General features: G+C 42.6%; 1 protein-coding gene across 2 annotated transcripts in view; it reads left to right on the forward strand.

The window, feature by feature from the left end:
- Positions 1–25,000, forward strand: part of LOC123516810 (outer dynein arm-docking complex subunit 4-like) — a 68,534-nt gene that overhangs the window by 9,633 nt on the left and 33,901 nt on the right. The window contains exons 5-10 of one of the 2 annotated variants that reach the window (XM_045276493.1): positions 18,912–19,037; positions 19,169–19,298; positions 19,981–20,133; positions 20,538–20,573; positions 22,186–22,328; positions 23,047–23,199. In XM_045276493.1, the coding sequence (XP_045132428.1) occupies positions 18,912–19,037; positions 19,169–19,298; positions 19,981–20,133; positions 20,538–20,573; positions 22,186–22,328; positions 23,047–23,199 (741 nt within the window). The remainder of the gene's footprint in view (positions 1–18,911; positions 19,038–19,168; positions 19,299–19,980; positions 20,134–20,537; positions 20,574–22,185; positions 22,329–23,046; positions 23,200–25,000) is intronic. The other variant, XM_045276494.1, reaches the window with a different exon arrangement.

Raw genomic sequence — 25,000 nt, forward strand, 5'->3', positions numbered from 1 at the left:
AAACATTTTATGAACGTAAGGAATTAAAGAGATTGGCAAAGACAGCTCTTGATTACTTAAAACGTACTATCTGTTGTTATCAGCCATGAATTTATCTATACTCCTCTTGAAGCTCTCTAATATCCGTGCACATTCCACCTTCTTGCAAAATTTATTCCATTTATCCACGACTCTATTTGCGAACCATTTTTAGATCTTTTCCACTTTGCAAATTCTAACCATCTTACGATATTAGCAAATCAGAGGCCTTAGGATTGAAAAAGAAAAAATCGTTATACACACCAGAGATGAGCGTTGCGTGACACTAGACATGTAATCATAACTGTGTATCTCTAGCTTGTCGTTTTTCGTCTCTGATCTAACCTGTCTCTGTCATGAATTTCATTAGACGTACACTTTTTGTTTTTTCTCGAGAAGGGGTTACATCTACGTATATATCAGTTAACGTGAGCATGAATTATACAGCTAATCTTGTTTCAGCGGTGGCGCGAACCTTTCAATTAGTGTTTATCATGAAATGCATTCCCTTCATGCACGGCGCGGCGCGTGCGGGGAAGGATGAAGGGCCGCGGGGACGAGGGTCAGAATGAGGTGAAGTGAGGGTTCATCCTATGACCCTAGCCCTACCGCCTCCTAGCCCTTTATCCCTTTATGTGTGGTGAAATTGTCATTACCCAACACAGTTGTGTTTCGCGGGGAAGAAAGACAGTTCTGGCCCAGCGGTGACGTTTCTTTGTTATCATCCCCCTTGCTCCGTTAGAATATTAATGACAAAGTGTGGAATCAATGTTAGTGGGGACAGGTGGAGGAATCAGTATACGGATGCAGATATGAACTACCACGCAATGTACCAAAAATTGTCAGGTATTGGCGTTACCTGGAAAGGAGGTTTCCCGGGCCCCTCCCCTCCCGCAATAACCACTCGACCAGCGTCTCCCCGTGCGAGGCGAATGCTCATTATCTGGTATATTCATAACTCAGAGAGTAGGGTTGGTTAATTATCAACGGATGGGAAGTTCCGCTTCAAGGAGTCAGGGTGTGACGGCAGACGTTTCCTGACTAACTGCCATATGATTACTGCCGCGGCTCCACAAGTTGGGTCTTTGCTGTAATGAGCCACACTCAGATCATCCGAACAACTTAGTATTCTGCCATCAGAGCTTCGATTAATTCTGACAGCCGTCGTACGCAGAGCTAATAACAGGAATTCCTTCAGTATTTAGATTGCCCAAGTTAATGACGGAATTCAAATGCCGCTCGTGATACAGACAGCTGGCAAGGATACAAGGCAAGACAAGCCACTCAGTACCACGGCTGCTCATGCTACTTGGCTGTCAGATACAAACTTCGCCTACGTCTAGATTTTCCCACTCGATGCTCTCAACTCATAAATCCTGCCGAGCTAATGGCTGTAAGATTCACTTGTGACATGATACTCAATACGAGATTTACAGCCGCGTTAAGCTGTACTATGAGACTACAAGACTGGGGACGGAGCTTTGTGGTAGAAATGTGAAGCAGAGAGAGAGAGAGAGAGAGAGAGAGAGAGAGAGAGAGAGAGAGAGAGAGAGAGAGAGAGAGAGAGAGAGATCCCCTTCTATTTGAGTCTGAACGAGCGAGATTAGACTTCCCTGATATCAGAAGCAGGACTGTTCGCTCACACAAATTGCATCCAAACTTTAAAAAGAATCCTTCTCATCATAAGATAAGGTCACATGAAGGAACCACTTATTCTTCCTCACATCACGCGTTGGTCTGTATGGAGTTCGTGAATTAGTTGTCTTTTCTTTTCCTCTCCTTCCGTCCTCCATCAAACGCGTCCCTTGATCACCACCCTATATTCCTCCTCCGCTCCACCTCGTACTGAGCAGCGGCACAATGACCTCAGAATACGTGCATATATTAATTCATTTGTCACTGACCTCGTTACAAAAAATGTCTCGCGTGTTAACAGGATAATCTAGTTGTGTTCGTGTGAGGATGAAAGAAGAAAAAAATAGAGGAAAGGATGCAAAACCAACATAAAAAGCTTGCAACATAGTCCAGGCGGCTGTAAGGTGGTTTGTGGTCAACTTTCTTTCGTGTGAGTTGAACTCCTTAATTTTTCGAAGGTTTCATCCTATTGGAAGGATGTGTGTGTGTGTGTGTGTGTGTGTGTGTGTGTGTGTGTGTGTGTGTGTGTGTGTGTGTGTGTCCATCGAGGGGAAAGAATCAAGTGATGATTCAGCAGAAGACATTTATTACGCGCATTAATTTTCTCTCTCTCTCTCTCTCTCTCTCTCTCTCTCTCTCTCTCTCTCTCTCTCTCTCTCTCTCTTGGCGATCAGCAGCATGTTATAATGAAAAAATCGTTATTTTCATTGGGAAAATTGCGAAAACATTTGATTTGTTTCAGCGACTAACGTCAGTATGTAAAGTAAGGAAGCAGGGAAGCATAAATAATGAAATAAAAGACAAAAGCTACTGATCTTAATTTGCACTAAGCACAAACATCATTAAGCACAAACATTTGCAATTCTGAAACGGACACAAAAAACAACACCAACTGCATAAAAAATGTTACATATACTTGTACTCTGAAAGACACTGAATACTCACATATATTTTTGAAGCTATTCATATATATATATATATATATATATATATATATATATATATATATATATATATATATATATATATATATATATATATATATATATATATATATATATATATATATATATATATATATATATATATATATATATATATATATATATATATATATATATATATATATATATATATATATATATATATATATATATATTGTACGAGCTGCCTTCCAAGAGTGCCGCCTGTGGAGGGCTGGCCCACGCTGCTGCACACCAGGAAACAGTCACCTCTATCTTCTCGGGAAACAATCATTACTGTTGCCGCCACATGCACCAATGAGCGGGCCAGTTGAATCGTTCAGACCAAGTCATTCTAAACAATTCAACTGGTGGCGACGTCTGTCTTTGTTTAACTTGTACTCAGCACGGTACTGGTAAACGTATATGTAGCACGCAATAAGTAACATCATACTGAACTCTTAACAAGACGTCATTAGGCACCTTCATGGAATAAACATATAATTGTTGCACTGATAAATCTCCTTTGTGTGGCACAGTATCCAGCAGTTAGCCATGTATCGTTGTTGGCACCGTGACTAAATGGAATGTCTTGGCACGTGAATCAGGTACTGTGGCACCGTTACTGTGAGTTGCAGATCCTGGCACACTTCGCTCACGCCGCTGCTCGGTCTGTGGCATGCTGTGTGCAGTGCTGGCGCTACTACCCTCAGCCATTTGCACTGCTGTTCCTTCATTTCATCACTCCACTCCTTCATACCTCACCTCCCTCCACCCTTCAATCATCTCATGTCTTTCCTCTTATCATGCCACATTCACCGCTCCCCTTTCCATCATACTCAGATCTTTCCTCCACTCATTATATCTAACTACACTTCACCCTCCATCACACCACTCTCTCCGTTCTATCATGCCACTCAACTACTCTATCATGCCACCCTCTCCTTCTATCATGTCACCCTCTCTTCTGCATTGATACTTTCTCCAACACGAAGAGGACAGTACTCCGAGACACTTCTTTGCCATACCCCACTACTGTAAATTCACAAGGCTCTAGTTGAAGCTACACGGTACTAGTGACAGATACACAAGCTTTCTATATTATAAAAAAACCACTCATGGGAAACTGGGTAATATAATTTCTGTGGCCTTTGAACATAGTCGTGGCACCCATTTCCTCCCAACACACACACACACACACACACACACACACACACACACACACACACACACACCACTATACATCATTATCATTATACGCGCATTATCATTCACAAAATCGCATCACCACCATCATCACCACCACCACCATCACTATCATCACCACCACCATCACCATCACCACCACCACCACCACGCCACCACCGTCGCAGGGCCCAGTCTGAGGCCCGGCTCCCTCAGGGTGGTGTGGCAGGGCTCGGGACCTTGGGGAAGGGGCCAGGGAAAGGCAGAGGAAGAGGAAGAGGACGAAGCAAGTCGAGTGGTGGCCGCCCGAGGTGAGTTATTTCGTTTGTCTGTCTGTCTGTCTGTCTGTCTGTCTATCTGTCTCTCTCTCTCTCTCTCTCTCTCTCTGTGTGTGTGTGTGTGTGTGTGTGTGTGTGTGTGTGTGTGTGTGTGTGTGTGTGTGTGTGTGTGTGTGTGTGTGATAGATAGATAGATAGATAGATAGATAGAGAGAGAGAGAGAGAGAGAGAGAGAGAGAGAGAGAGAGAGAGAGAGAGAGAGAGAGAGAGAGAGAGAGAGAGAGAGAGAGAGAGAGAGAGAGAGAGAGAGAGAGAATAGTTGGAAAGAGATCTCATTTTCCTTGATATTCATCTGATATTTTCTCATGTTTTCCACCTACCATTCATTCGCACCACCGGTGCTCTGCTCGCCCTTGACTCAACAAGCAACAACGACGAGGGAGGAGGAGAAGACTCGGCACGCACCCTGAAGGGCAAGATGGTCAACAGGTTTGTAGTGACGGAGCTGCGGCAGAAGAGGAAGCTGATGGGTCACCTGGGAACACCGGGTCGGGAAGAGATCTACTGCGACAAGGACCGAGCCGCAGCGGTGGCCATGGGGGACCAGGACATCAAGACTTCCCTCAAGGTAAAGTGCGACTCCCTGCGTCTCACACTCACATGTGACCAAACGTTACTTAACTATGACTAATTACTTACACAATTTAAAATTTTTCATTAATTCATCATAATTACGGTCGTGGAATTCCTTATTAATGGCATTGTTTATACAAAAGAATGTTGGTGTCTTTCATGTGTGTTAATGAATGAGGTGCACGTCACGCCAGGCTCATCAACACGTAATGTCTGTGTATCACTTTATATTTCAGCACTCACTACTCTGTGAGGCACAATAATGTCCGGTAAGGTGCCCGTCTCCTCCTAGAGGTGACAGGCTGTGTGGCCTTCGTACTGTGTGCCGACTATACCTTTACTGACAACCTCTGTTGAAGACGGAGCAATTTAGCGATTTGTATTGTGCTTTTGTAGACGATGGTTCTCTTCAGCTTGGTCTTCATAGCGCCCACATTTTTCAGTACAAAGTCCAAAAGAACACACTTCATTTTGGGCGTTGTAATTTACATATATTTGTGACGATGAACGGCTTTCCAGAAGACCTTTGTCCTCTTATGTATTGTACGTTCTGTCCGATCACTGTTCAAGTGTGAAATCGGAATCCATTGTGTGTGTGCATTTATAGATAATAATCAACAATACTGAAAAGAAAACTGACCACGCTAGCAACTCCAACAGTCAAATGTACAGTACATTAGTCTGTCCAGTACGTATCACGAATGACTTAAGTGGCGATGTGCTAAACCAGTGTTTCTCACCGAGAATGTCGTCACTGCCTACGCTGCTAGGCCCATAACCACAGACTGGCACACACAAGCACAAACTAAACCATGCAGTTATCACATAATCCATTAAATCATCTCAGCGAAGTTTACTGTAGACTGCCAAAAATTTCAACATCATTAAGAAATTTTCTTTCGAACTTTTCTGTCTTCCATAAATCTATTTTATAAATTTATGACAGACAATAACTGAACTTCGCAAAATATGATAGTGAAATTTGTGGTGCCTTGGGTGAAATGTGGCTGAGAATCGCTGGTTTAGCTGCTGCCCTCATGACTTCTGGTGGTTGGTCTGTAAGGTTGGAGCTGTGGCGCGTGAACCTGTCAAACCCAACACAGACCTGACCTGCCAAGGCGTACCATACGACACACTGGCCACCGGGTTGCTAACACAGACAGTAACATATTAGACGGTAGATGAACTGACACAAGGAAGTACTTTTGGCATCGGTGTCACTGACATGATCAGCAAACTTGTGAACAGTTTTGCATCTTGTTAGTCACATCTCACTAAAATTCAACACTAAATAATACCTTCTCGGTGTCTAACTAATCATCTGCTAACTAATCATACCTTACAAAATTGACTCCTCCTTAATTCAGCAAAAGACCTGAATAACTAAAAAGAAGAGAAAACAAACTTTTTACTAGTTTCTATCTGGCTTCTCTGCCACCCCGCAGGAACGGTGCTGACCACGGTCCTTATTTTTCATTACCTCTGTGCTGCCTCTGTCCCGCCGCTACACACACACACACACACACACACACACACACACACACACACACACACACACACACACACACACACACACACACACACACACACACACACACACCGCGTAGTGTAGTGGTTAGCACGCTCGACTCACAATCGAGAGGGCCGGGTTCGAGTCCCGGTGCGGCGAGGCAAATGGGCAAGCCTCTTAATGTGTGACCCCTGTTCACCTAGCAGTAAATAGGTACGGGATGTAACTCGAGAGGTTGTGGCCTCGCTTTCCCGGTGTGTGGTGTGTTGTGGTCTCAGTCCTACCCGAAGATCGGTCTATGAGCTCTGAGCTCGCAACGTAATGGGGAAGACTGGCTGGGTGACCAACAGACGACCGAGGTGAATTACACACACACACACACACACACACACACACACACACACACACACACACACACACACACACACACACAAAGACACACCTGCTGTATATACCAACATTTGCTAAAACGGGTTCACTATGACCGCACTTGCCCTACAGGACGGATTGGATGTGTCAATACTACATCATTCTCACCACCACCACCACCACCACTACTGCCACTACCACGCTTCCGATAATCGACTCACTGTTGCCCTCTCACCTGCATCCAATATTATTGCGATAACCATTGTCAGTCATCGCCACCTGTCTGCACCTTCTCCTCAACCCCTTTGCACCTTCCACACCCACACAACAGAAGCACTTCAAATCACCTCACGCCACACAAGCACATCACTACTAGTTAGCGTCACACGTCAAAACTCTAATCTTCATACATGAAATTTACACATGTATTTATTGACCGAGATATCCACTCATGTTCACTGCTTTTTGTTTTCCTCAAAATAATTCACTGAGTTTACAATTTCTCTAGTCTTCCCCTCTCACACTTCCCCACACACACACGTCGTTGCCTCTCCTCACAGTTCACAGCATTCTTGATTGTGCACCTCAAATTGTCTTTCTCATTCTTCTTTGTTACTTAACTTTCTAACAATTTTCCTTCACTTCCACTATCACGAACAAAACTACCAACACCACCACCATGACTGCCACTACAATCACCGTCACCACCACCACCACCACCACCATCACCACCACCACCACCAACCACCACCTGACGCTTGAATAATATTACATTTGCATATCAAGATTGCTTTCAACTCTACTACAGTGAAGACGCTATTGTAAAGTAAGGTGATCGCATCCTGACTCTTAATGACCACTCTCGAAAAGTGCAATACGAGACAATGCTAACGAGATTAAGAATGAAAGACAAAACATTCTGAATGACCAGCAGTTTTGTACATAGTTACGGGGAGGGAGGAACTGCTCGTGTGCATGAAATGGCTAAGGTTACCCACGTTGTATATAAGAAATGAACCTCGACATCTGCTGCTAGGAAAGCTATACGCATTTAGATACATATTTTTACCCTCGATGTCTTGTTTTTCGCCTCCAAAACGTTTTCTTCATCATCGCTGCTGCTCTTGTCCGTTCAGCCTCGCATTAGGAATTGTAACATTCTCTTTTTCATATATTTTCTTTCTTCCTGCACGTGTCTGCGTGACCGGGATCTAATAATACTGAGATCTCCACCTGGTGTTAATTTTCAGGCAAACATGAATGCATAACGAGCCTGGCAGGTCAAACTGTGGCCTTTGTACATACATACATCTTTTGTTTCTTGAATGTGCTTTGACTGCATATCAATTTGGTTTTGGTTGCCTTGCTTTTGTGTATACCACCCCTGTTTGTCTGTGCCTGTGCCTGTGTTTGTGTGTGTGTGTGTGTGTGTGTGTGTGTGTGTGTGTGTGTGTGTGTGTGTGTGTGTGTGTGTGTGTGTGTGTGTGCGCGCGCGCGTGTCTGCATCTTACTTGTCTGATGTGATGTGAGTGTGAGGTGTGCAAATGCGTGTGTCCTTTGTCTCACTCCCATGTATTGTAAGCGTGTTGTCTAGCTGTTGCTTCTCTTTTACGTATCATTTACAGAACTCTTTATGTATAGCCGCATTTATTTTCTGTTTAATTAGTTACTGAACTTTATTTTAGCTTGTGTGTATTGCAGAACTGTGTATATGTGTAGATCATTACGATTCATGCTTTTATGTATTTTTTTTTATCTCACTTTGCATACGACTGACACATGAGCCATACCTAAGAAGTAAATGGTATAATTACGATACTGGTGGGCGTCTTTGGGATTCGTTTGGGTGTTTAGTGACAGGTTCTCTTTGTGAAGTGTTGGTGAGGGTTGAGAATCAGGGTGGGGAAATGCCCTCTGTTGTATGATTGATGTACAGGCAACTTACAAACGTATCAGGTATCTTTTTATTATATGAAGAATGACACTACGTATACAAAGATCATGAACAAAGGATGATAAATCAAATGTAGGAAATACGTGGAATTTGTACACACTTTTCTCTCAGATTCTTCGTTCTTTGTCCATTCTTTTGGCAGTGAGGTGTTGATTTTTTCATCGACTACACATGAAACATCAAGAGACTAGCATTTTTTTTTCGTTTTGTAAAATTATCATTAGTTTTCTCAATCATTCCTACTATCCACTCGTCCACATATATCTTACATTTACTTCTACATCAGTTGTATCAGTTTTCAACCTCTCTTCTATATTCTTTAGTTATCAGTCCGTGAAATTCGAACCTGCAATCTTTTCTGTCAATGGCTGCCTACTTACATCCATCTATAACTCTGATCGTTCCTTCACTTAGTTTCCATGTCATTATTTCATCTCATCAGGAACCATCAATTCACTTGCACCTCCTTCAGTCCCTCCCTGGCCACGCCGCAACGAACGATAGGGGGTGAGGCATCGTGAAATACCACTTTAATCACACTTAATCCGAGCGCATGGACACTTTTTTACGGTCATCACCACGAGGAACATTCAAGGAGGAAATCACGCGCCCATTCAGACCTCTGGGTCGTCGCCTTGACCCTGCTTCAAGCCATAATTACAAGGGGAGTGAGGATTATAGAGATACGCTGCGAGAGGTGAATTAAGGTGGCGGGGTCAGGCAGGAAGCGGGCTCTAGTAATTAAGACTTTGAGCGCACGTCACACCTGAGGATGTAAAGTGAGGTAAATAAGCTGGAGATATTTGCAGTCAGACTTGGATGATGCGAAGGGAACGAGAATGTTAATGGGGGACCTGCGTTGTGGCGGGTTAGTGTCAGGAAGAACCAGGGCTCGAGAGAAACTGCAATTACCGTGGATACTAATTATAAGGAGCATTAAGACCAGTCCCGGCCTTGCCCTCGCTGGCTTATGGAGCTAGGCATAAAAAGCCCTCCTTCTCCTCCACCACCTTCTGCCGGTTAATATGAGAAGAGAGGGCTAAGATATTGCCCAAAAAAATCATGATTACTTGAACAACTTGGCTGGTCTTTTGCTGTGGTGAATTGCACGTAAATCATTATACATTATTTCCATCTATATGTGCATCTGTTTAACCATCTGTCTATTTATTTATCTATCTATCTATCTATTTATATATGTATTAATCTATTTGTCGGTTCATCTTTTTATATGTAAAAGGGGAAACCAGCCAAGGGCAACAAGAATATAAAAAAAGACCCACTTAATAATAATAATAATAATAATAATAATAATAATAATAATAATAATAATAATAATAATAATAGAGTTAGCCAAAATTAAGGGACAAATGTCTTGAAACCTCCCTCAAGTCGTGGAAAGATGGAAATACAGAAGCAGGCAGGGAGTTCCGGAGTATTTGTTATATCTATGCATCCAGTTTTCTACTATCTATCTGTCTATCTACCCACTATACTTCTAATCTTCCGCGTCTCCCATCCATAGCTCTGAAAGAAAACTAAGAAAAAAAAGAAGAAGCAGGCAGGGAGTTCCGGAGTATCTCTTACATCTATGCATTCAGTTCTCTACTATCTATCTATCTATCTATCTATTACTTCCTACCTTCCACGTCTCCCATCCTAACTCTGAAAGAAAACTAAGAAAAAAAGAAAAGAAAAAAACGTTCCCATTCATTTATTTACCTATCTATCTGCCGATCCAATTACTGACACTACTCATCCTGTCCTACCTTTCCCAACCCTCGGAGAAAAATAATAAATAAAAAGAGAAAAAACATTTATTTGTTGATCCACACATCCATGTCATTATCTACCCGTCAGTCTACCAAACCAACTTTGTCTCCCACTGTAAAAAAACAACAAATGAAAAAAAAATAGAAAAAGGAAAAGACAGACACACACACACACACACACACACACACCAAAAAAGTTTCTCCCACCAATGTAGTAGGTAAATCAGGTTCCCCTTCCGGAGGCGCTGGTCAGGACGTGTTGTTATTTGAGGGAAAAGAAAGAAAAGTCTCCCTCGAGCCCGGATTGTAATATTCCTGGGCCGTAATTACGCGGGCCCGGCAGAGAGGTCACGCAGCCCCGCCGGGATGACCGTTCGATATCACTGGAGAATAGGAGAGCCAGGGAGGGCAGTGCATAACGAAAATACTCTCTTTATTTATACAGCAAGGAAGAAATACGCGGGCAGGAAGCGACAGAGAGAGAGAGAGAGAGAGAGAGAGAGAGAGAGAGAGAGAGAGAGAGAGAGAGAGAGAGAGAGAGAGAGAGAGAGAGAGAGAGAGAGAGAGAGAGAGAGATTCCATCGGCGGTCCTTTTTCTTCTTTTCATTGTTATTATTGTCATTATTATTATATATTTTTTAATATTATTGCTATTATTATTGTTACTATCACTATTATTATTATTATTATCATTATTATTATTATTATTATTATTTTCATCACCATCATCATCATGATCATCGTCGTCGTCATTATCCTCTCCCTCTTACAACAAAGAAAAGCATTTTGTTCTGTGTAGCCAGTTCACCATTTCTGTCCTCGCTCCCACCCACTCTTGCTCACCTCTTAGCGCCTTGTCCTGTGATCTGCGGGAATTCCAAGCACTTTAAGATGGACAAGTACTACCATTATGGTCCATAGTCTGAAACTTTTCTGCGCCGCACCTCCACTACATTCTAGAACCTCTAGTTGATGTAATGTGGGTTTCTAAGGGCGTTTTTATGACTCTAGTGACAAATTAAAAAGATCTTTACATTATTCACGGGATAAAAGATTTGAGAACTAGATTTATCATGTGTGTCGGGTGTGAAAGTACTCCTGACATGAAAATTGTAACAATTTAAAAAAAATTGCCAATATATATATATAAGACCTAAATAAAAAAAATGTGTGACCACAGATTTGTTTGGTATAAATCAGAGAATCAGATGTTAAAAGGACAAGATTGTAATGAAAAGCATGAAAAAAAAAAAAAATAGTTACAGTTTACCTTATTTGAAAAATTGTAACTTTTAAAGAAATTGCCAAATATCTAAAAAAGATTACATTTGGTGCCTTCACAATTGTCTTCTCTTCCTGGGTATGTTTCCTTAAAGACTTTAATGGTCCCTCTCACTTTGCATTTTGTTGACCTTAATCCTGAAAGCCAACGAGTATTTCAAGACAATGGATGATGGGGAAGATAAAATTAAGATTTAAAAAAGAAACAAGTAGAAATCGACTCTCAAATAGAATAGCAGATGAATAGAATAGACTCATTAGTCAGACTGTCAGTACTGAGTCATTAGGGAGACTTAAAAAAAAAAAAAGACAAGACAAATTTATGAATGGAAAAAATATGTTGAAGTAGGTAGATAGGCATATTAGGTACAGACTACCCGATGTAGGCCTAATATCTTCGTAAAGTTTTCCTATGTTTTTATTTAGGGTGTTTTTATTAAGAGCATACATACAAACACGGGGCTGAACTTTGCAAATGAACACAGCCTCGAATAGATTTGAATCACTGAAGCTCTCCTCCTGCCCCACTCCACGCTGGCCAGGTATTCCTTACTTATCGATTAACGCGCGAAAGAAGAGGATGAACAGGTAGGCGGGGTGGGCTGACCGCTGATAGCCCCAGGATTTGTAGCTTCTTCTTTCCTTTTCTCTCTTCTCTTCTCCTTTTCTTTTCTTTTCTTTTTCTTCTTTCATTTCCTACACTTCATTCACCTCCTCATCGACCTTCCATTTTTTCTTGTTCTTTTTCGTTGTTGTTGTTGTTGTTGTTGGTGGTGGTGGTGATGTTGGTGTTTCTTCTTCTTCTTCATCTTCTTCTTCTTCCTTCTCCTCCTTCTCTTCCTCCTCCTCCTCCTCCTCCTCCTCCTCCTCCTCCTCCTCCTCCTCCTCCTTCTCCTCCTCCTCCTCCTCCTCCTCCTCCTCCTCCTCCTCCTCCTCCTCCTTTTCTTCTTCTCATCATCATCTCGTACATAAAAGAGCGTCATGTCATGTTTAACTGACTCATAATTTCCACAGCACTGAGGTACAAAGTTTTGCTTCCTTAGACAACCATCACTATTCAACGTGGAATGCTAGAGAACTTCCATTAAAAAACGTAAAAAAAAGAAAAGCGCTATTTCATAATTTTCAACAATCAAAAGTTATTCCGTGAGAAACATTTAGTTCTCGTTCAGATTTTGACCTTACCGTTATTCTCTCGGTCCCAAAACAGACTGAATTTATCATAGTGCAAGGAAACTCCGCTGAAAGGGGGAAAAAGAAAAAAATAATGAAAAGAGAAACAATTAATGGTTTATTGTCATTTAAGGGATACAAATAGTTTACCTAGATTTAATTCCACTACATTCATTCATCAGGAATCTGTTCATAAATTCAACTAATATTTTTTTCTATTACATTACTGGTTTGTAGCGCTCGATGGTAATTCTGACATGTTTCGTTATCTGGAGACTTACGAGTAATACGATATTCTCTGACTATTTTCATGTTTTCCATCTGAATAAGAGAGGCACTTCAGGGATTCACATTTCTATAAGGTATTCTTTCTTTGTTTCCGCAGTGAAGAATATTCTCCTAGTCCTTAATTAATCAGTATCGCCGTTGTAGCTAAATGTATATAGCGAGTCAGTCGTGTCAGTCAATTGATACACCAATTAGCGAATATACTACATCTAAACTGTCGACTTATAAAATCTGTATGCTCTGAATTTCTTTTCATATTATTAACAGCTACTGGTGCTACTACTACTACTACTACTACTACTACTACTACTACTACTACTGCTACTACTATTATTACTACTACTTTTACCAACACCACCATGACCCCACCGCTATAGATATCCAGCCAAATTTAGACCATAATTACGCTATGCAAGTAAAATTGTAAAATGAGGGAATTACCATTTAAAAAGTCATGCATTTAAATCACGTCGCTCTTTACCCTGCATACCACAGCGATTTACTCGTGAAACACCTGGCGCGGCGCGTGTCTCCTCATACTCTGCAGTTTGTACAGAGAAGCTGTGGACACGTCAGGACGAAGGAAACACCGTCGGTCATGCAAACACAATTACCTCGGGTCAGGAAGACGTTCGTGCCGCCGGGATCAATAAGCCTCGCGATCCGCTTTTTCAAACTCTCCTCCAGCCAACATGAGCTCGTGTCTGACCTCCAGCACGACCTTCGCACGTCGCCAAGGTCAAGATGAAAGCATGAGTCAGTTAAGAGATGTATCAGAAATGGAGAAAAGGGCCACTAAATGAAAGGTGTCCAGAAAATATAGGAAAAATTCTAAGGTGGAGATATCTTTCTCACTTGCCTGCATTACTCCTTGCCACCGCGCTAGTCTTCGTCTCCTTGGCGTATGAAACTGGTGTTATAGAATCATTACTAAAGGATTAACTTTGGCACAGTGGTTATTACAGTTTATTTTCTCCGAGTGTCGCCAAGTGTCCCTCGTCCATCCATCAGTACGCAGAGTAGGTCAATGGATCAGTCCTTTCTTTAGTCTGGCTGAGGATTTGAGCACTGACGTGCGGGATGAGTAGGACAGTGACTGCTTCGAATGACAAAGGTGCTGCCCATTAAATATAAAGGTTTAGTATAAATCAATGTTAAGGAACTCATGACGTGCAGCTATTCGACCGTCACTTAGTTTACCATTATTAACCTTGCTCTTCCTCTGTATATATTTTTAAGAAGCTGAAGCAGATCAGTTACTTCAGTTCAACAAGCTATGCGTGAGGGCATAGTAAGCCATGTGGTGCTACGGTGACGCTGATCAAGCACAGTAGTAACATTTCAATCAAAGTATTGACACAGGGATAGAAGAAGAAAATGATCATGCGTGTGGTGATGAGGGCAGTGCACAGGAAGCTATAACAATATCCGGCGAGGGCAGCAAGCACCCCCTGTGCCTGAGGGAGTGTTGGCGCTGGGCACGCGAGGCTCCGCTCCGTCACGCAAGAGGCTGCAGGCAGTGGCGAGCGCTGCCTTGCAATAAACATATAGTGTGGCTGATTGATGCAATAGAAACCACGTAATGTCACCTGTCATGATTAATACTCCTGCGGCGTCATGCTCCTGCTGTCCACCATCACGTGACCGCCATCTTTAGCGCCCATGATTTCTTTGAGACTTTTTTTCATTCTTATACTTCTTTCTTTTTATTTCATTTTATATTCCCATTTCCGAGAATTGAGCGTGAGGCTAAAACGACGAAATGGCAGGAAGTGATGGATAGTCTGAAACACAGTAACATGAAATCGCGACACAACCAGAATGATGAAAGTTACACCCATAAGCTGCTGAGTGATGGTGGAGAGGCGAGATAAATGATAATGAAGAACGGAAGGCCAGGCTCTGGAATATTCACAGAAGTCAATTTGTCCACCAGACGACCACACATGAGATGCAGATACATTTATAATCCGCTGGGGAATAATTATGCCAAAAACAGACACACAAACACAAACACACACAACAACAAGATTATTAGGAGAGATAAAAGTTTAACCAAAACGTGAGATTTACATGACAACAAAGAGCAAGATAATACGTGACTGACACGGTAACTCAGGTGAACGTCCGCTGCCCAACACGTCCCGCCCACGCAACACAACAAAACACAACAAAGAGATCACAAACATAGATACGCCACAAGAAGGCCCTCAGCTCTTTGTTCTTACGTGTGTTTATGAGACCAAGAACTCGAGAAGGAGGAGAAAAAGAAGAGAAGTCGGAGGAGGACAAATAGGAGAATTAAACGAAAATAGGAGAAAAAGGAGAAAATAAGGAGGAGCAGCAAACTTTGAAAATACTCCGCAAAACCATCTCTGCGTAAAAATTGCGTATGTAATTCGTCAGGTCTTAAAAAAAATGTAAGGAGGAGGAGGAGAAGGAGGAGGAGGGGGGTAAATAAAAAAAGAAAAAAAAAAACAAGAAAAAACAAACGAAAATAAGAATGATAACACGACGCCGAAGAAGAGCAAGAAGACAACGAAGACGAAGAAAAAAAAAACTTGAATATACACCACAGAACCACTACTGTTCCCCATTCACCCAACACCTCCCACCGTCAACCTTCCGAAAAAAAAAGAGAGAGAAAAAAACAGTAAAAAATAAAGAAATCAAGCGGAAGAGTTTCAAGAGCCCATAAGCAAATACCAATCCACTTCCAGAGCTCCGTACTCACACACACACACACACACACACCCTCGTCAGGTAACAGGAGACGGACCAGACAACTCACGGAACAGAATCAACATAACGAAGACCTCTCTCCCGAATCATTATGTAAGAGACACCACATTGAAAGACACCGGGAAATAACTACACCACTATACTCTTACGTACACATCTCCTCTGCGCTGGTACAGGGGAATTATTTCAGTAAAGGGCACGTGAGGAAAAGGAGGAGCAGGGTTAGTGCAGGTGGTGGTGGTGGTGGTGGTGGAAGTGGTGGTGAACGTAATACTCTTGAGATACGATGGAAGTTCTCTCACGTAACGACTTCCCATGATGGAAAAAAAAAAAGTAAGCCAGTCCGTGAGGTCATCTTGGGAGGCACACGCAACCACCTGATCCCGCAGTGTGTGTGTGTGTGTGTGTGTGTGTGTGTGTGTGTGTGTGTGTGTGTGTGTGTGTGTGTGTGTGTGCTGCGGCTCGCGTGTCTACTCCTGTCGCGTGTCTTGTGCAGAGCCTCTTTCATTTTTTTTCCGTCAGTTTTCTTTCTTTTTCTTTCCCTTCGGTGGTCAGTCAGTAATTAGGGTTCCAAAGACACCTGCATTTCCGGGTCTTCATTTTTTTGTAGACATACATATTTTTTGAGAGGTAAAGCTGTAGAATCTTGGGTCTCTCTCTCTCTCTCTCTCTCTCTCTCTCTCTCTCTCTCTCTCTCTCTCTCTCTCTCTCTCTCTCTCTCTCTCTCTCTCTCTCTCTCTCTCTCTCTCTCTCTCTCTCTCTCTCTCGTTAATTCGTAAATATGTTAATGGTTTTATGTATGTTTCAATCTTACTATGTAGTATCACCTTAGTAAAATTAGGAAAGCAGCACTTACATGGCAGATGAACTAAAAGCTTAAGCAAACTGTTACTGAGAACACCGCGTATCATTCAGTAAAAATATATCTAATAGCTCTCCATTCTGAATATAATGAAGAGTTTGAAGGAGACAATTTTTCTTAGTGATTTCGAGAATAAATAAGTTAAATGAGTGTTTCCAAAAGTCAGTGTAGGAGCTATATCTAAGTCCTCCTCGCCCCGTCTATCACTATCGCCTTCCCCATCTTCTCTGCTATCACTATCACCATCATATCTTCTACCACTACTATCACATCCTCCACATTCACAACATCTACCTCCCACTTCAAGGAAGCCAGAATGCATTCAAGTCACCAGAAAGCGCTTCAGCTCATAATGTTTGGATCGTGTCTTATCATGTTTGTTTGCATGTGTCAGGTGTTTTGAAATATAACATGTTCCGATGAGATTTTTTAGAAAGTTGGGTTTAAACCAAGGAATAGAAGAATAATTTTTGTTGTGGATCCGAACAGATATGTGTGCTGTCTAAATTTCTTGCAATTTCATTAGTTTATATTGAATGTTTGCTGCGTTTCATATTACGACCACTGGTTTTAAAATGGACATTCACCTTTGGTTTGTTTTGTTAGCAACACCATGAGCGTTCAGGGAAATATGGATTAACATGCATTCTTAAAAGTCCGTCACGAACGAGATGATGAGGTGAAACAGACACTTAAGTTTACGCGAATGACTTCAATATGAAGATCTTGAGGTAATCAGCTTAACACCAGAAACTGAATGGAGAAGGCGGCGCTGTATGCTGTGTTAGCCTTGGGAACTCTGGAAGCTTACTGTAGTTAGATGTGTAGCTAAATAGATTCCTTTATCGTCTGAATACACTGCAGCTTCCACATACAAATTTACACCATATAAGATACTACAGAAACACTTCTATAGGAAATCTAGAAATATGAAAACTACAGTTGCGATGATGAAGGAGAGAGAGAGAAAAAAAAAAAAAAAAAAAAAAAAGGGAATAGGACAAATCATCAGACTGATCTACTGCATATGTGCTTTAAGATTTAAGAGCCTTCATCTTACGCCTGGGGACTCAACCACCACTACCACCACCACCACCACCACCACCACCACAGCAACAATAACAGCAACACCTGGAAAAACATACGCACACTCCACCCAAGGCAAGTGTTTACAAAATCTACTCACGTCACACCGCTGCTCGTCATTTCATTTTGTGGGACGGGGTTGGGGCTGAGCGGGGAAGAGACGGGGGAGGAAAGGGAGGTGGGTGATAGGATGGGGAGGACAAGGGGAGAGAAGGACAATGGTATTCTTTCATTACCACAGAGACTGAGAGGACTTATAGACATCCTGACCGCCACATCCTAGCCATACGTAGTGTTGCATGGATCATCGTACGGAGCAATACGTCTCATGTAAATACAATAAAGCAAATGCATTGTGTATATCTAAATCGGTAGCTGACAAGGCCCAGTATTTTGCAAGATACATTAGATGTCAGTGGGTGTTTACCTGTGTGCTGCTCACCTGTTTGTTCTGTCCAGTGCGTTGGCATGGACGTGCGTGTGTGTTTGTGTACGTGAGTGTGCGTGCGTGCGTGCTGCGTGCCTGTTCGCATGGTCTGCTGTGTGTTGTATGTGTCCGTCCAGGCACCCATATGTTTCTTGGGATGTTATTTTTTTTATTGAATGCGAATGGTTAAGTTAGTGACTTGTTGCTGAACATTCAGACGGCTCATGTGTGGCGCGTGCTGCCCTCCCCTCGCTGGCAGAGGTGACGTAAACATTCAACAGCACGGTCTGAATGTTCACCAGCCTTATACTTCTTCAACTCTGTCCCTTTCTCCCTTTTGAAAGATTATTAAAACGTTTAACTAATAATAATTTCATATAAATGCTTCAATAAGCTTGATAATAAGTAGAACTAAAACTAAAAAATATATAAATATCCAAAGTTGTATAAATGCAAGTAAACAGCAGTGACTATAATAGCACAGTAATGACGAGAATACTTGGACTATAAAAGTACGGACTAAAAACAAACAACTGTAAACAACTCGACCCCTACTCCAGCTATCGCTCCGTCAGGGATGGGGAGGAAGAGCGGGGAGTGCAGACACCAGGTTCCCAGTGGGCAGCCAGTGCCACGGTATCCACCAGGAGCCTGGCACTGCATTCCCAGACCCTCTCCTCTCCTCCATCCTGCGGACGCCCCACAACCCGAAGCACTGACTTGCTTCCACCTTCAGGTTAAAAGAAAAAAAGAAAGACGCTTAGTACAGCCTGAAGAAACTAACTTCTCAGCGCATCTGACGGAGGCACAGCGAGCCATCACGCTGGGCAAGGTGGAGACCGCTCTTTCCTGCGCCCAGAAGGTGTGTCATGGGAGTGTAATGACTGTTCTTGACTGAAAAGACTTGTTGGAATACTGTTATGACAAAAAACACAATTTGCGTCTGTCTACTCCACTGGTTATTGGTTACTACTATTCAAAATTTCTTATAAGGCGGTGGATAGCGGCGGTGACCCGGCTTCTCTGGTGGTGCGGGGCCGCTGCCATCTGCTGCTAGGGCACCTGAAAGACGCCCTGGAGGACGCTCGGGCAGCACTCACGCAGGATCCTTCACTGGTAAAGGGTGGGTACATTTTCCTTTCCATGCCTCGACATCAATTTTTCGTGATGTGCACCTTTTTTTCACTACAAATTCATTACAGGATTCTCACAGCAGCATGCAGAGAGGTAACGCGTTGATAATGACACATTTTAAGAAACTCCGAGTTATTCAAGGAGCATCAATGAAATGTTTGCTGGACGTTCAGTTTGAGCTGGTGTGATGATGATGGCTGGTGATGATTGGGGCGATTCTAAGTGCCACTAAAGTAGAGATAACTTTAAGTAGGAGTATAAGTATAAGCAGATTATGAAAAAATGAAAAGAGATGTTGTGGAGAGCTGTAGTATTTTTATAAGATACACGGTCTTAACACAGCAGCAAACACTTGGTGGCAGTGAGAAAGCGTGGGTAAAGATGTAACCAAAGTGTGAGGGAAGGATGCTAAGTACGAACCAGTAACTCTCTTGTGGCTAACATTATCTATTTCTTATTCCTATTCATTCAAGTTTAGATGGAGAAATTGGAGCCGTTTCACTAACATTAAGTTATTATGTCTTGCTTATGTTAATTGGCAACTTTCCCACTCGACCACCGAATTCTGCAAGTGTAACAGGATGATTATGGCGTGTATGAATTAAAAGGTTAGCTGCTTAAGGCTGGGTCGTGTTACCGTTATGATCGTAATAATGTTCATCCCGTGACAGCCGTGCTGGTTCAAGCGGAGGCTCTGTATGGCATGGGGGAGTTCGAGCGCTCCCTGGTGCTGTTTCACCGCGGGGCACGCAAGCGGCCCGACCTGACAGCCTTCACGCGCGGCATCCACAAGGCAAGGGAAGCCGTGGTGAATGCTATTGGAGGTGGGTGACCACGTTTTCATAATCTTAAAACATTCTTTTCTGAAGACAAGATCTCTTGATAAACAACTACAATAACAACAGCAAAGGTTTACTTCCTGTAGATTGAATAGTGCTATAAACACAACGCTTAGTAAACAATTATAATTAAAATTTAACAAGTAATGCTTATCTAAGAATTCCGTGCTAATTATTCAAAGTGATAAACATAATTGAGTAAAACGTTCTCAGAATGCCAGCTTACTTTGCAGATCCAGTGTCCAAACGTCTGTCTCCATTAACCATTTGAACATAATGTATATAAATAAAAAAAATAAAAAAAATCATCTTGCCACATCAAAAACAGTCTTTTTGTATATACAAGTATAACTATAACTAAGCCAACCCTCGCCTGCCGTTTCTTGCAGCTATTGGCGGGCCTCGCGACGGAGGTGACAATAAAGGTTGACCTCAACTCACAAGTGTTTCGCTGTTGTTGTCAAAGCCTGTATGAGGCCTCAACACCACCGACCCGCCGCTGCCACCCACCACCCCTCCTGGGCCATGCTTACTGACAGTCCATTTAGAAATTTACATCTGAAATACATATATAAGCTTAACTAAAGGGTATACAAAGTAAATCTTTTCCAAGCTGTGTCCGCCGGGCTTGGAGAGTGGCGGGGCAGCTCGAGGTGTTGGGGTCAAGGCTGCAGTAGTGAGGGCAGCTCCTGAGGACCTCAGAGTTGCCCTGGAGAGCGCCAGAGGACTCGCGACTTTGCTCTACTTCGTTTTGGTGTAGAGTTGCAGTATTTCTGTATTGTTAAGAATTGTAACTTGTTGCAAATTTTCCCTGTAGCTCGTTGGAGGGCGGACCCAGTCTGCCTTCAAACCCTCTGATCTTTCCTGTAGCCACGCTCAGTGCCAGAGTTGGGCTTCTTAGCTCATTGTATTTTCACGTAGCTATTACTATTTCTCGCCGTAGAATTTGGTCTCTTCTGATGACTTGTATTTTTTGTGCACATGTGAACATTATGACTGTTTTGCACAAGTGTCACATGTGGATCTTTTTGGCAAACGAGTATCATGTGTGCTTGCATCTTCATTGCATATCAGACGCATACACGTGAACTATTCCTGCACGTAACAAGTTTGTGAATTCCTCATAATGTTCATAATGACAATGTTCGTAGGTTATGAGATGGCATCATGCACACATGTTCTTGAAGTATTTCTAGTTTGGTTTGTCAGTATCTGCATTAATTGATCTTATCTTAAGGCACACACGCCTCGGGGGCGCGGCGGCCAGCACGCCCGAACAGTGTTCCCCTCCTCTCAGACCAGATGCTCACATAGCGCGCCGCAAACCATATGCAAAAAAAAAAAAAAAAAAAAAAAAAAACATTCATAATAATTTAATGAACTGGATGCATTGTTCAAAACTCACTAGATGTCATTGCAACAGTCTGATGAGTATCACCAGTGTTCCACCACACAACACACCTCATCGTTCAGAGAGTTTTCTGTATATAGCAACTCCATATCATCACTCTTTCATTTTCCTACTAACTCATACAGACACTCACCCACAACAAACAATAAAAACCAATCACACAAAAGCGATTCGATCCACTGAATAACAACAAATATGTAACTGCTATCATTTCATGAAATGAAGAAAAATTTCAATATTAGTATCGATTGTTTTTTACTAAATACTAATTGGCACGTGAATGAGTGCGTTTGTTGGTGTTATATATCAATCATGTGATTACAAGAATAATATTCGAGTTTTATTCACAATAATAAATATGATATCAAAATCAAGTTACTATCAGACATACCTGATTAAAATGACAGGATGAAAACTGAAATATCAATAGAACATTGAAAAGAAAGATTACTCCATCAACAAAATTACTTAAGTGGAAATAAAATGTAAATGCACCGTGACGCTGATCCCGCCTGGCCACCTGTACCTTGCTTCCCTCACACTCCTTTCCTTTCCCATCCAGACGGCCACTTCGCCTCCCCTCCTCCTCCTCGGCAACCGCGCCTTTTACTGATCTTTCCCCACAGGTGATAAGTTTCCCGAACCGGAGGAAGTACAGACGGCGACGACTCTGACAGACGGCACCACGGGATCAGGACAGTCCCAGGCCACCAGTGTGACGGCCGCCTCCACGCCCCACGGCCCCAAGACATCCAAAACAGCCTCCAAGGTGAGGGCGAAACACCGCTACAAATGAAGTCACGTAAAGCCGCTTACTTCGCCACGTGTACCAGTTCATTAATCTGGAGTTTCGAGCTTAGAGTCGTATTCAGAAACGCTTCATTGTCTCACCACAAAGACGATTAGCCAGATTTTCAGGTAATTCTTTCATTAATAGTGTGGAATCTTGTTATTGTATCACTATAAGGAAAAAAAAAAACTTAAAAACCCCGTGTCACTTCAACTAGAGCAGTGGTTCCCAACCAGGGGTCCATGCACCCCAAGGGGTCCATGGAAGAATTTCAAGGGGTCCATAGAGATTCTACTTATCTTTTGATTTATTATACTGGAATTAGGAGACATGCAGCTCAGAATAAAATTCATACTACTGTACACAATCCTTAAAACTGAATGCTTAAATGCTAGAATTGCTCTATATTAGCTAACGGGGTCAGGGTGTCAAATTCACGGCCCACGTGAAAAATTTGGCCCTTAGGATGGTCATGAGTAGCCCGCGAGATGACAGGCTTGATCTATTTCGTTGTAGGGGGTCCACAAGTGAAAAAGTGACTGGAAAAGGGGGAACGGGACCGAAAAGGTTGGGAACCACTGAACTAGAGGCTTTTGAATGTAGTGGAGATATGGCGCAGTGGTGTTCCAGAATACGATCCAGAGTGTAACATACCAGCGGTGGGATCGCTTCACTTATTGACGTGTTGCTATTTCAGAGGCTGCTCGGTGGACTGAGCCGCGACAAGGAGTTCTTAGCATCTCTCGTGAATCACCGGAGTCTGCAGAAGGAGCTCACGACGGTCAACACTAGCGTGGGTTCGGGGTCCCAGGTGGCCGCCGTGGCTAAAGAGGCCCTTACTTCACTGCAGGTATGTGGTGGTGGTCATTTTTCTCAGGTGTGACGATAGATGGTGATCCCTTGGCGGCAGAATCAGTTCTTGTCTCTTTTTCTATCCGTGCTCATTTCTAAGAGTATCACACTTTGTTGGAATTTGACTTATCGATGTATGTATCTTAGAAACAGCCGAATATACAGAGTCTTGTCGTATTCGTTATTTACTTTATATAAATCTAAATAATTTGGCGTAATACTTTATTCATAACTACTCTTTTCAGTGTTTCTATTCCACGTCCCCAAAAGTAACTGCTAGCTTCTCGGTAAAAGAAAACGTGCAGGCAATCTGTTCTCGCTCTCTTTTACTGTGAGATGGGTAACTGCAGCAACATCTGATCAATTTGGCATCTGTAGTATCTGGGTCTGGTGATGGGCTGTGAGACGCTAGCCCAATTATGTCACAGTGATTATAGTTCTCGTCTCTCTCAAACTTAATTTCTTTAATGACTTGGTTAATAATTCTGCGTTTACTACTACTACTGCTGCTCTCGTTCGGCTACTCCTAATCTTACTACTACTACTGCTACTACTACTACTACTACTACTACTACTACTACTACTAGTACAACTATTACTGCTACTACTACCACTACTATCACATGTAAACTCTCTTAGGACAGTAGTAACTCGAAACTTTTTTTTCTCGGAGAGACGATTCTGCCAAACAGCCTCAATCATCTCCATCTCTCTCTCTCTCTCTCTCTCTCTCTCAGGCTACTTAACTCTCACGCCATTTATTTCGGTTGGGAAGACGATGATTTTCTTTTAGAGTTTTGAAGTTTAATTTTAAAGAAAGTGTTGGTAGTGACGGAAATTGCTTGCGAGAGTGGCAGCAGCTGTTTATATAATTAGAAAACTAAGGGCGTCGCTCTTTCGTGCGTTCACCTAAACGAGGTAATGCAGGGAGGGGAAAATTGGATTCTTACTAACGGCCTCACTTGTGCCTTGTCCATCTGCCCCGGACGGCTGGCACGGACGTCAGCGGGAGGGAGCAAGAGGCTTCAACACCATTACCCAAAGATTCCTGCTGCTACTGCTCCTTCTTCGGCATATCAACTACAGTTCTCCGTAGAGCTCGGCCGTCCGTGAAGTCTCAGGGATATTTGCACCTTCTTCGTCTCGTCTTTTGATTTGCTTCGTCCTCGTTTCGTCTTTGATTTGCTTCGTTTTCGTTTCGTCTTTGTTTGCTTCGTCCTCGTTTCGTCTTTGCGTCTCTCCACAAGTCAGCATTGTGTGTGTTGCCCGCGGCGGTGCTCAGTCGTCCGGGTCATTATAGTCGGTGTGACACGTGTCTTCTGGTCCCCTCCTACTATACCCGGTCGATTGACTCTGACTCTGACTCTGACTCTTGACTTCAAACCCGCTTTAGTATCGTTCCCATCCTTCTTACTCCTCCATTTCTTCCTCTTCCTCCTTCTCCTCCTCCTTCTCCTCCTCCTCTTCTTTCTCCTCGCAATCCTGTACTCATTTTTTTTTCTCTTAATGTCTTTTCATATTCCGCTGTGTCTATTTCTAAAAAGCTTTCTTTCCTTCCTTTCGTTTCCTTCATCCGCCACTTGTATTCCTCTAATTGCATTTTACTTCAGATCTTATTTCGTCTTCTTGAATTAATTTTCATATTCTTTCCAGTCTCTCTCTCTCTCTCTCTCTCTCTCTCTCTCTCTCTCTCTCTCTCTCTCTCTCTCTCTCTCTCTCTCTCTCTCTTTCATATCCTGTCCCTCTTTCCCTGTTCTCTTTGTGTTCACTGTTACGTCTATTTAAAATAAAGCTTTTCG

This window comes from Portunus trituberculatus, chromosome 41, assembly GCF_017591435.1.
Source record: "Portunus trituberculatus isolate SZX2019 chromosome 41, ASM1759143v1, whole genome shotgun sequence".
NCBI classification, from domain to species: domain Eukaryota; kingdom Metazoa; phylum Arthropoda; class Malacostraca; order Decapoda; family Portunidae; genus Portunus; species Portunus trituberculatus.